The sequence below is a fragment of the Mytilus californianus genome, unplaced genomic scaffold (assembly GCF_021869535.1).
Source record: "Mytilus californianus isolate M0D057914Y unplaced genomic scaffold, xbMytCali1.0.p SCAF_9, whole genome shotgun sequence".
NCBI classification, from domain to species: domain Eukaryota; kingdom Metazoa; phylum Mollusca; class Bivalvia; order Mytilida; family Mytilidae; genus Mytilus; species Mytilus californianus.
In genome coordinates, this window is record NW_026262745.1 from 23997134 (window position 1) to 24010566 (window position 13433).

Sequence of the window (13433 nt, forward strand, 5' to 3'; positions counted from 1 at the left end):
TTTTCTGTATTTTACTGATAAATGGACTTAGTTTTTTTTACAGTTAACAAGTAGATACAGTCTGGGGTTATAGTTTGTTACACATCAATTACTTTATCAAACCTTCATAGAATTTAATGAAACTTTGGCCAAAACTCTTTTCTGATTAAGAAATAATGTCTGAAGCAAACTTTTGAAAATATAATGTCATTTTCAGTGTTTTACTGATAGATGGACTTTACAGTTAACATTTACAGATGGTCTGGGATTGAATTTTTTTGACATGATAAATTTGTAAACCTTCATAGATTGTTATGAAACTTAGACAGAAGCTTAAATCTTCAAGACCAAGAAATAGCGTCTAAAGAAAAAGTTGTTTTTTTTAAAGTTTTATTTTTTTTTTAAATTCTGTATTTTACTGATAAATGGACTCACTTTTTAAGTCAACATTACACTTTTACACTGACAGCAGCAATCGTAGGCAATACACAGGGTTCCGTGGAACCCCTTACAAATTTTATTTATATGAAAGAGTCGGATTTCATTGAGGCTTTATGTGACATCACATCACATAACAACAACAAAATTTTAAAAACACTGTAGGTAGGATATTAGAACAAACCTCTTTTTTCTCTTTTAGTATCTTTTATCTTATGTCATTCAAAGATTTTTTAATATTGAATTGATTTGGAAATGTAAAATTTGTATTATTTTTTTACAGTATCTAACATGTAAAAAGATTAGGAAAATTTAATTGAAGAAAATAGAAAATCTGAAACTAGTTTAAAGGACAAAGCAAGACTGAATGCAGCATGTCAAAAATTGTTCAGAAGAAAAAACCACTGAAAAACTCAAATTTATACAGTATTGCATTACAACTAATAAAGTGTCAAATGTTTAATGTAAAAACAGAATTTAATCAATGGAAATATATATTGCTGATTACTAGGTAATTTGAAATTTATTCTATTTTTCAGATCTTAGATGTCAACCATATAAACTTTGAAAACATTAATCACTCAGAAGTAAGCATACTTATTCTTTGACAAATATTATTTGTCCACTGTTGCAATTCATAGTGAGTAGATATTGTAATGCCAGACATTCTTTTCTTCATCCATGTTCTATTCAGTCTCGGAATGGAAGTAAATAAAGATTTTATTAACACTTTCTATTCCTCCCATCTCAGAACCTCTTTCCAAAGTTGACTAACCACTAAACCAGTTCTATTGAACAGCCACCACAGAAAGCAGTATAATTTAAAAAGGCAATGAAAGTCAAGGATATATACAGTCAAACCTGCCATAAAGGTCACCTTTTTATAACAAAACTTATCTTGTCAGGTCAGGTCAGCCTCTTCTGGTCCCACTGTAGTAATATATTTTACCTATTTATTTTTAACCTGATTTCAAAGGGTTACCTCTCTTAAAAAAATTTTCTAATGTGACCTTTATATACAGGTTTGGCAATATATGACTATCTACATTTAGTGTAATGATGCAACATTTTGGAGAGGAAGCCAGACATAGTGATTCTACATGTCATCATCAGCATTTACATTCAGTCTGTGGTTAAAGTTTTTTTTAGACATTAATAACTTTGTCAAACCTTCATGGAATGTTTTGAAACTAGAAAATAATCTTCAAGATTAAGAATAGCATCTGAAAGACAAATTTTTGAAAAAAAATTGTATTTTACTGGTAAATGGACTCAGTTTTTGGCAATCAACAATACATTTTCACAAAAAGGCAATCAACAATACATTTTCACACTGACAGCACCAATTGCAGGCTAGACACAGGGTTCTGTGGAACCCTTTACAATTCTTTTAACATTTCAACTTTTATTTGCAGTTTGAATATACACTGAGACAAAAATAGTATTAGCAAATAATGAACATTTAGTAAGATGTTTTTAATAAATGATATTATAATGCCAGACATCCTTTTCTTCATCCATGTTCTATTCAGTCTTGGAATGGAAGTAAATAAAGATCTTATTAACACTTTCTATTCCTCCCTTCTCAGAACCTCTTTTGATTTGTTGATGTTGTAGGCTGTTGGTGTACTGAAGTCTAATACCTCCATAGATATGATTGTTAGTGATTTTCCTTATGGTGAGTTCTGTCATTAAAGTTTGAGACTTATTATATATTTGTTTAGTTTGTCATTTTTCATTAAGACATTTTAAGAATGTTAGAAACTGTTGCCCATTGTTTACAATATGTAAAAAAAAGACATGGATTATGCAAGATATAGGTGCTTAAAATTTCTTTTGCTGTGCTTTTGTTTTCTAGAGATTAATTATGCTGCAAGGATTGTATTCTATATAAAAAATGTGGAAGATTGTCTTATCCAAATTTGAATTATATAAGTACATAATTATAGACTTCAGATAATAGACACAAATTAAGGTAAAATCCCTTACAAGCTATTTTTAAGCTGTTAATTTTATAAGTGGGTCACGCATGTAGTTCTATAATTCAAATATGTCATTAATCATAGCTCTGAATTTAAATATCTTCATCCCAAAAAGTTAAGTTCTACAGAATTACTATGTTGAATAACAAAACTTTATGAAAATTTCCAATCTTGTGAATAAATTTTCTTTAAAAGCAGTTTTTATATTAAGGCTTTGTTTATTTGGGATGGTTCAAATATATCATCAGATCCAACAACATATTATACTCATGAAAATATTAGTTCATTGTGAAACTGTCCTGACATATCTTTATATTTGCAGGTTATGACAGAACATATGATAAGACAAAATCATTAGCATCGAGTCATCAACAGTCATCAAGGAGATAGCTGTGTTGGATACATTTTACTGTGTTGGATATTTAGCATTTTATTGTGTGGGTGAAGATATCTAGAACATAAGTAATGTAGACATAAAGGTTGCGAAAATAGGAAGTACTGTAGTGTTACAAAAAGTGAGCTTCTTTCAAAAATTTGTATATTATATATGCTTATGAAATCAGACACTGAAAACCTTTGAGCTGACAAGAGGGACAGTTTCTAGACAGTTGGTAAATGTATTTGATGATGTCCTATCTACATCCCACATTTTTGTCATTATTAAAGAATTCGTATTATGTATATGATTTTAAGGTCAATTAGCCTTAAGTTCCAGTTTGAGTTATTGGCAGATGTCACAAGTTTGTCCACTTGTTGTTTAACATTTTTGAAAATTCTCTTTTTTGAAATCATTGAGTTGATGGTGACTATATATGTACTTGGCCTGAAAAAAAATTCAAAAGTAAATTAAGAACTTGTGCTTGGTTCATATTCTTACTGATAAACCAACATACATTAAAATGGTCTCCACAGATGAAAATACAACATAGGATAAAAAATAAATATTAATAATAAATAACTGAAAATGTACTGATTTTCAAGCAATTTATTCCTATACCACTGTTTAAAGTATTGCAAATTCTTTAAATATCTTCCCAGAAATCTATAATTTTGATCAAACTTCAATTACAGAAGTACATCCAAACTCTTCAGAGTGAAAATTTCATATCTTCTCTCAATTATAAAATGGTTTAGTAGAGCTGTAAATCTGTCATCTGATGCTGATAAAGGGACAGATAATATTACTTAACAAACAGATGTTTAAAACAAAACACTGAGTTTGTAATAACAGTAGAGATGATAATACACAATGTGTCCAGTTTCTGATATACTAGTATTACCATTCCAGGACAGGAACAATGAAATTAATTGGAATTTTGATCATTTTAACATTTTTATAACTAATCATGGACAGTAAATATTAAAAAGGATGAAGGAAAGTTTGTGATGTTCTACACATTAAAAAAAAAATGATTTGTTTTTATTTGTCTTCCTATAATTTTTAATTTGTATTACATGTTTTATACATTTGTAATTAACTAAATATTCACATTTGTATTTACTATTAATTCATTCATGCAACAATTACCAGCAATTATCAAGAAAACTAAACATGTGGTATACATCAACTAACAAACTTATAATTGGAGTGACAAATTTATTTGAACATTTTGCGTTTTTTAAGTGGTGTTGGTGATAAGCTGATTTTCCATCCAACATCATTTTGATGCGAATTCTTGGGCTCAGTTCTAGGACTGCCCTTTTGAAAAAAATGGCATTTTTTCAATTTCTCTATCTACATAATGGACGTTGTTGCACAAAAACAAATTCTCATTATTAAACATAGATTTTTAATGAATCAAGAATAACTTTCCGAGCATAATTATCTTAAATATTAAACAGACAGATGAAAAAATTAGCTTTGTAAGAGTAGCTCAGAAATTTTAAGGAGACACTAATTTCTTGTCACAACATTTTTTTTTAAAGATACTTTACAGTAAGGTAAGAAAATCCTGGTGCTCTGAGACTTATTTCGTTCTTTGCTACAATTTTAAGAATTATATTTCTTTTTATATTTAAATATTAGTCATTACAGTTCACACACAAAAAATCATAATCATCAATCATCATAAAAACAGTAATAAAGTTTAACTAAAATATTTTCATTCCTTCGTTATTTATTAGTAAATTAGTGTAATAACTAATCAAAGTACCAATTTGACATCATTGTTCATCCCTGATCATGAAAATATATTTAAAGTAGCACAAAGTAGCCAGTACACGATGAATATGTGAATGTTGCATTTATGTACTAAATTATATTGCAATTTTATATACAGTGTGTTGTCTTCAGTTACAGTCCTCATACAGATGAATATGATTCATATTATATCCTGCATTGTCAGTTAGCTACAACATTTGAGATGCTTTTGTAATAGTTGGATAAATTTATCCTTTTGTAGAACAAATAATTATGCTTAAGAAAGGTTCTTTCTGAATCTAAACAATTGCAAAGAATATAGGCCAATAAAAAATTATTTTGTTAACTGGTAATTGTAACTACATGAAACATGGTATATTTGTATGAGGACAAAGGCATTTTATCATTAGATTATACATTTATACTTTTTTGTATGTGTATACAGTTGGTAATTATATTTACATTATTTTATTTTATATCAATTTATTTACACAAATATATAGTTAAACAGATTTATTCATTTTTTATGGCCATTATAAATAAGTGAACTGATAAACTCTGTCAGAAATATCTGGATTGAAGAAATGTGATTATATCACACGTTTTACCTCATCTTCAGCAAAACACCAGTATCATTGGTCCATCACTTGATATGGGTCAGTTGTCCATCCATCTGCTATTATTCTAATCTTACAAAAGTCGTTCTTAAATAATAAGACTAGTTCTAATCAAAATATGCTTAAAAACCACCCTGAAAGTGTCTGTCATAAATGTTATATTCAATAAACTTTCTTATCAACCTTCTGGTATGAGTAATTGATGAACATATTTATTAATTATTAAGCTTTTTACAGTGCAAAAAACACACAAATTTCCCCAAAAAATAAAGACGCATGAGATATATCAAAAGATATAATCTATTAACAAGGATCCTGACATGGGACAGGCACTGGAACATTTGGTAGGGATCATAAATCTAGTTGTGGAGATCTTGACCGTCCTCATTAAAGATAAAATGTACAATAAAAATCAGTTGGTCAGATAAAAAAACACTTGTACATCATTGTTGTGTTTATCCTATAGATTTAATATCTCATTTGACATAGTTTTGATGGTTTCCAAAATAAAAGTGGTTATTGGAACTGGAACTGGAAATAACATTTATTTTTAGATTTAAATTCAGTTTACTGTATTGACTTGACTAAGTTGAAAAAGAGAGACTTAGGTGCGCTGTTACCAGCAGCATTGACAATGATTTAGTTCGTTATTAGGTCAGTTTTAATGGAACCACTGGTGGTATGTCACTAATAAATGTATTTGGTATGCAGTTGTATTAGCTTTGGCACATCTCCTTTCCATGGAGATGTTTAGGCCTGGCCACCTCAGTCATGGTGTATTGACTTTTGCTTTGTTTGAATGTTAAAATTTGTGGTTAGATGAATCACTAATGGTAAGTGACAAGTCAATGATATTTGGTTTGCAGTTGTACATATATTAGAATTTGCACATCTCATTTCCATTGAGATTATATGACCCTGTCTCCTCAATCATGGTTCAATGACTTTGAACTTTTGCATGGTTTACATGTTAATGTTAAGGGGAACCACTTATGAAAAGGTGATGATATTTGGTATGCAGTCATATCAGTATTAACAAATCTCATTGCTAGGAAAACTGGCCCTGCACCTTTAGTTATAGTTGATTGACTTTGAATGTTTTGCATAGTGAACATGTTAAAATATTGCCTCTTTAATTTCAACATTTGCATTTTACTATCAAAATTACATAGAGGTGAGACATATGTCAGCATTTTTTGAATTTCCTGAAGCTTGTCTTTCAGCTTCTGGGATAAACTTTCATACCAACAAGCACATGCATATTTTTAAAATATGACATTGGATACATGCAGTATATCTGTATGAAAATTTAAGTTTCTGATACTGGTATCTTTGATGAGTTAATTTATTAGTCTTCTTTATACATGTAATATTTTGAACAACCTGTTCACCAAATAAAGAATAATTGACTAATATGATACCTAAATATTTCAAATTTGATATAGTCGCTCTTATTAATCTCTGTGACAAATTGTCTATACTGAACGATTAAGAGATTGACAAATTGTATAGACACTTGTCTATTGTTGAATTGAAGACATTTGAGTTTGACCTTTAACAATAAATCTAAGAATCCAAACAGGAAGATTTAAAGGAAACGTTAAATTTTCTAAGCTTCATGAATAATTGTACTACCGAAAAAGCTGGGTGTTACATACGTGACATGCAACTTTCTGTTAAATTCATACTTCTATAATAGCTATCTTTATTACATTTTTATACGACAAAAAAAAAAAAACGAGTAAAAAAATAAGGCAGGATGAGCAACTTGGCAAAAAAAAAAGTCAGGATGACAATTTATGTAAAAAAAGTCAAGATAAACTAATAAAAAAAAGGCAGGACCGAATAGAGTGAAAAATAAGATTACAACTTAAAAAAAATGCAGGACAAAATAAAATTTTTCATCCAAGCCCCCCCCCCCCCCCCCCCCCCCCCCCCCCCCACAAGTTTCTTGTTTCAGGACAATTATAATTGTATATATTTTTGTAAATGTTCTTTACGATCTGATGAAGTAATGCAACAGTACTTAACAGTAATTAAAATATCGAAATTTGACCAAGAAGAGACGACAAGTAGAGGTGCATCGACAGGGTAAGCGTCTCCTGCTATGGATGCATCACCCGACATGCATATATCTTCTTCAGTTTGTCAAATGCTCTAAGCAAAAAGTTGTCAGTCAACCTAAGGGAGCTACCATCTGATTTTTATGAGGGCTAGGATGAAATTTGAAAAAAGGCAGGACAGGAGTTTTGAGTAAAAAAAAAAAAGCAGGATGACCCCCCCCCCAAAAAAAAAAATTGGTAATTATCATAGATGAATCTGCTCTGTTAATTTGTTTGGTACTTTCAAATGCTCAGTTTTTGTGCATATGTCAATAAAAAAAAATCCAGATTTTTATAAAATGCCTGAATCGTAGCATTTTAGAAAATCCCTAAATTTAGAAAATGCCTGTAACATATATATATATATATATAATTATATTGAGAAACCTTGTGAGGTATTAAAAGTAGTACTTCGTTTTACTGTGAAAAATAGAACAAAATAGAAGATTCTTTAACTTTACTTTACGAATGTCACACCATATGGTAACCGTATATTTCATCAGTTGATACATTTTTGGAAGGTTTTCATCTGTAGAAAAAAAATCAATTCTTATCAACAATACGCTAGACTGATTCGACTTTTATAATGGAGGCTATGCACGAACTATGTCATAAATTCACCATTACGCGTGTTTTTCCTATGTCGCAAAACTTCTGAGTGTGGTGTTGGCATTAACTTATATAACTTGAAATACCAAAAGGCAAAACAAAAACAAAAAAAATAACATCATTTAACGTTAATAATTCTCTACTTGTAGTATGTTGAAAGTAATGAAAGTCTTTATATTTGATTTATTGATAAATCTCATACATGAAAGGAGAAATGATCAACTTGCTGATTGTTAATAATTCAATTTTTTACTTTCAACACTAAGCAAAGATCCTCTAAAGGAAATGTACAATTTCCAAGCAAAAAAATTTCTTCGGACTGGCCTTAATATTTTTTTATACTAGTGTAGTAGATAAAAGTAAAATAAATGAGCCTACTTTGTACAAAACTAAAACCGTAAGCTTACTAGGTAACAGTCAGCTGGAAAATAAATATTCCTCAACCGGACACAATTCAAATCCTGACTCATAGCCGACTAGTCTTTCCTCTGTTTCCGGTATGCCACTAGAGAAACCTGGCAGAGAGGCAGAACAGTCATCGATTTAACCGGGCGAGGAGCTGACAAACGATGCCCTTACTCGAGGAAGACAATTTACGCGGTATTATAAGTTAAATGCAGTCATAGCAGTAACATTTAAAAGTACTATAAAATTGAGAATGGAAATGGGGAATGTGTCAAAGAGACAACAACCCGACCACAGAACAGACAACAGCAGAAGGCCACCAACAGGTCTTCAATGCAGCGAGAAATTCCCGCACCCGGAGGCGTCCTTCAGCTATGTATACTTGAACCATGGAAGCTTATATTAAGTCTATAGGAGAGTTTTGAATGTTTTGTATTAATCTACACACTTCTTTATTTTCTCTGGACACTTAAATCGGATATCCCATTCCATGCCGTCATGTCGTCATTTCGTCATCTTAGTTCCGTTACGAGATTCAAAACCAATAAAGGCATTACAGAAGAATATCTTTGGGGAATGCAATAACAAGGTTTATCGTAATAATAACCATCGGCATAATGCATTCGTATTTCAAAATACTTATTATCACAGGATGTTTTTATCATTGAACGTGACCGAGTACTTACTACCTTGACCGTTTTAAGATTTAAAAAAAAATCTTTTACCCCTTATATTGCTTATACTTAGATACACATAAATTTCGTATCAAAATGAACCAATTTCGCAATAATCGAATCTTGTGACTACAGATAAGATTTGGATATAAATACTAGTATGCTGCAACTGATTAAATGAAATAGAAAAGTTAAAGAAGCAGTACGTTTAATAAAGCAAGACAAATATGATGAATCTGTTGATCATGCTGGGTTTGGTAGCACTGCTTCCAATGGTAGTGTCAAACTGTTGTTTACCAGCTCAATGGGAAGGCTCTGAGGGTTTTCATGTTGGAACAGTTATGAATGGGACAGTTAGAGTATCACAGGTACAATATGAAAATCATTGATATTACCTGATTAAGACATATTTATCGAAAGTTTTACTGAACATTTTGTTCTTCTATCAAAGTAAATGACTTTATTGATATTTACGAAATATCTAATCTGCACTATATGCAGACTTTATTCGATTAATTATTGCTTGATTACTAGTAATGTAAACGTGAAAAGATGAAAACAACAATTTATAACTTTCATGCGTCCGATGCGTTTTTCCGGATTTATCTTCATCATGAATGCTCAAAACCGAACATTTGAACGTTAAGGATGTTTAAGAACTGCTACATGACCAAAATGGACATAAGAATAATGGCAAATCCTACTGAGGCCAATTTTCCGTAAGAGAGTTGAAACCTTCGTTTCTAAATAATTTCTAAATCTATGTAAATGGACAATTTAAGAAAGGTTTGTTATAAATCATGTCAGTACCGAATTATTAATGGTTGAAAAAAATATACTAGTATGAGATTAATACTATCTGGTGAGCTACCGGAGGTTATGTCGTTGTATAACCAGTGAATTTTGCATATTTGTGATACTAAGTCTTGTCGTCATACTTTTCGGTAATTACATATTTAAATTTTCGAAAATTCCTATGCTCTTTGTTATGCTTTAAGAAAAATACAGAAAAAAACGAAAACCGTTGTTGAGGGTTTTCAGAGCTATACTATGTAGAGCCAAATTGATCATTCTACAATTGGTACCATTTATGATCACTTCGGGATCATGGTAAATCTTGCATACAAAACGAGCATCATTTTGAAAATTTATATTTTGGTAGGGTTTCATGAATGTATCTGCTGATACAACTGGTGAGAAGATTGCTCTGAATATGACAGTAACCACTGGTATTGTAGGAGCTAGTAAACATACATCAGAGATGTTTGTGTTACAAGACTACGGCCATGTAAGTTATATATTCCAGCATATGTTTTTGATCGTCAAGTTCTATATTTATATACAATACACATGACGTTGAATAGCTACAAAACTTTCGTTTCAGCACTGTTCGATTCTGTATTACATTTAAGCCTAAACTAAAACACATTGTTATTAGCTTTTAAATTCAACATAATATCTATTTATGATAATACATATAAATCAAACAAATTCAAGTGTTAACGTATGATGCAAAAAGGGACATTCATTTTGATCAGATTTCTATTTTCTTCCTATCATTCAAAAGTTGATTCTCGAAACTTTTTTCGATACGACAAACCATAGATAACATTTCACAAAAACAAGACTAAGCTAAAGCAAAAGCATATGTTTACCACGCATTCACCACAAATACTATCTAAAGGTTTTAAACAATCTGTGCTATTTTAATGAACAAATGATATTTTGTTATAAATAATTGCAAAAAAAATGAATGCGGATATATTAGTCCGCACATTTTACATAAAGCATATAATAGGAAAGCAAAGGAGATGGTATATCCATCCATGACACAAAATCAGTTCATCTTAAGTTTAATAGTTCTAATGAATGGAAAATTATAAAACTTGTCATTTATTTAACAATTCTTTGACTTTTTCCAGAAGATGCAGTATGTTGTCGAGAAAGGGATGTGCACAAAATCAGCAATGCAAGGTCCATTTACATTCAACTGTGTTCCAAGTACGTATTTAAATAGGATATACTGATTACATACAGAATCGAAAATCCTGACATGCATTTACATCTATTCAGTTTATATGTAGATTTAATTTGGTGACTGCTAATCACTCTTCGTTTTAAGTAATGCGTAGTATATGTTTACCAAGTACATTTACCAAGTACACAACATATCTACGGTTGATTTTGATAAAATATTAAACAATTGTCTGAGTTGAGAATTAAAACTAAAGATATCAGTATCATTTTAGATAATGCAACTGTTGTTATGAAGACGACGGTTGGGTCAGACCATACACCAGGAACAATCTTTAAGATACCGTTTGGCAGTATTGGAGACGGTTATTTAACTATTACAGATGATGACTGTATCCCTGTTCTATACCAGGTCACTGCTAATATCAATGGAAGTAAGTTTATTCGTTAAAACTTGAACATGTCCTTAACGTACGTAAATTTCCTCACTTCATCTCAAAATAAGCAATGAGCTTAAGGATCTCCGATCAATTGTGATAGGTACATCATATACATGTAACAGACTTTATATATAGAAAAAATATAAGATGTAAATTCCAAATGCTAATCATTTATATGAAAATAATTTCATCAAATCTCCAATTTCAAATCCAAAGATTTTCTTGGGGTATTGGAGTGGGGAATTTAAACAGTTACATGTATATTCAAAAGTTATAAAACTGATGTTAAAAATATTATGCTTTATCATATATGATACGCATTTTCTTGCTTAATTCTTTAAATGGGATTCGATACAGTTTCAAGGGAGTTAACTTTTGGCGCTACGTTAAGCGTTCAAATTCACACAAAAATGTGCAATAAGTAAATGATGCAAAACTGGAAAACTGGAAATTAGTTTGCTGTGATCATTGAAAGTTTGCAATTCAAAAAGGTGAATTTTGGGTAAATATACATGGAACAAAAGTCTTATGAAAACAACCAACAAAACACATATTATCAAAACCGTGACCTTATTAATGCTGTTCCTCATCTTGAAGCTTTTGTGAGGTCTTCAACAATGAAGTCAATAAAATATTGTTAAATAATCCAAATATGCTGAAAAGAAAAAAATGGTATAAATAATAAATTATTCTATGAAAGTATTTATTAAAAATACTTAACATTACAGTGCAAACAATGGAATCGGTTGGAATATACGATGTCAAACAAGGAATAAAAGATATGTCAGTGTTTGCTGTTCCAAAAATATGTCGTACACCAGGAACTGTCATTAATGTAAGTACATGACGCCTTTGAGAGCTCGTAATTCTTTTCTGTCTCAAAATTTACAATTGTTTAATTTCAGTATAAAATTTCATTTATTTTCAAAACTTCTTCTTAGGAAACCCATTCTCAATTAACGTTTGAAAAGAAATTCTCAGAAAACAACAATCTTGAATGGATTTTTTTTAACTATTACTTGTCTGTACTGCTACTGGTTGACTATTCGTCAGAATACCACTTACACAGTAGCTATAGTACTTAGGTATTGGCATTATTCAAATAATACATTTGTCTGTAACTAGTTCATTAATTTTGTATATAATGGTTGTACCTCCCTGGCAAATAATCAACTACTCTTCGTATACATGTACGTTATGATATTATTGTGTAATAGACCAGCTGAATTGGCTATGCTATTACTATGTAAAGACCAGCTGAATTCACAAACTATTGCAAACCAAGTTATAAAGTTGTAAGTAATTGCATGAAAAGAAATTTCTCTCAAAGATTTCAACAATTTGTAAGTGTATTCTACCATCGTATTTGGTAGTCTTACATAAATTTAATAAAGCAAATAGCATCCAATGGAAGATGTAAACTTACTCTTTGAATTAGTTTGTTCTTTAACTAATAGCTTTCTGGAACAAGACTGTAAGAAAAGACAGAGTGAATATAATAAATATAATAAATTTAATAATAACAACGAGCAGTTCACATTTACAGGTCTGTAAAAAAGTTCATGGATACCATTATACGATCTAAAAAGATGACAAACCGAATTCAAATGTGTGTTTAATAGAGTAAATTATAACCTTGTGATTATATTAACATGTATAAAACCTATATCTTTTTCCACTTCATTGTGAACAGTTGTGAAGTCATCAATAGAGACATACATGTAATTTTTTTGTATTTAGATAGAAATGTTGTTTTAAATAGATTTGTGTCTGATTTCAGGTTAATAGACCACAGATTAAAGTTGGATTTTGAAAGGACTATCTATGACGTCAGTATTGATAATAAAGCGACACTTTTGTTTTACATAATTATCTTTTGTTTTTTTACGAATAAAACCCTTAATGTGTGACTCAAGATTTCTTGCAAGGGATCAATTCAATTATAAATTGTATCACAGGGTCAGATATTGAAACCAAAATGCTGTTGTGGAACTCGTGTAAATATGAAAGCAAGCTGTTTCATATGAGGCGCGGATTGAGTCAAAATTGTCGTATTTAAGGAACTCCATAAAT

General features: G+C 30.4%; 2 protein-coding genes across 2 annotated transcripts in view; both read left to right on the top strand.

Moving 5' to 3' along the window:
• LOC127716720 (PDZ domain-containing protein 11-like) overlaps positions 1-5064 on the top strand; it is a 31992-nt gene extending 26928 nt beyond the window's left edge. The window contains exons 5-7 of the mRNA XM_052222965.1: positions 957-1004; positions 2035-2095; positions 2722-5064. Coding sequence (XP_052078925.1) covers positions 957-1004; positions 2035-2095; positions 2722-2789 — 177 coding nt within the window. The 3' untranslated portion in view covers positions 2790-5064. The remainder of the gene's footprint in view (positions 1-956; positions 1005-2034; positions 2096-2721) is intronic.
• Positions 5065-10114: 5050 nt separating this feature from the next.
• The window catches only part of LOC127715545 (uncharacterized), a 135771-nt gene continuing 132452 nt past the window's right edge, over positions 10115-13433 (top strand). The window contains exons 1-3 of the mRNA XM_052221634.1: positions 10115-10234; positions 10869-10947; positions 11196-11354. Coding sequence (XP_052077594.1) covers positions 10115-10234; positions 10869-10947; positions 11196-11354 — 358 coding nt within the window. The remainder of the gene's footprint in view (positions 10235-10868; positions 10948-11195; positions 11355-13433) is intronic.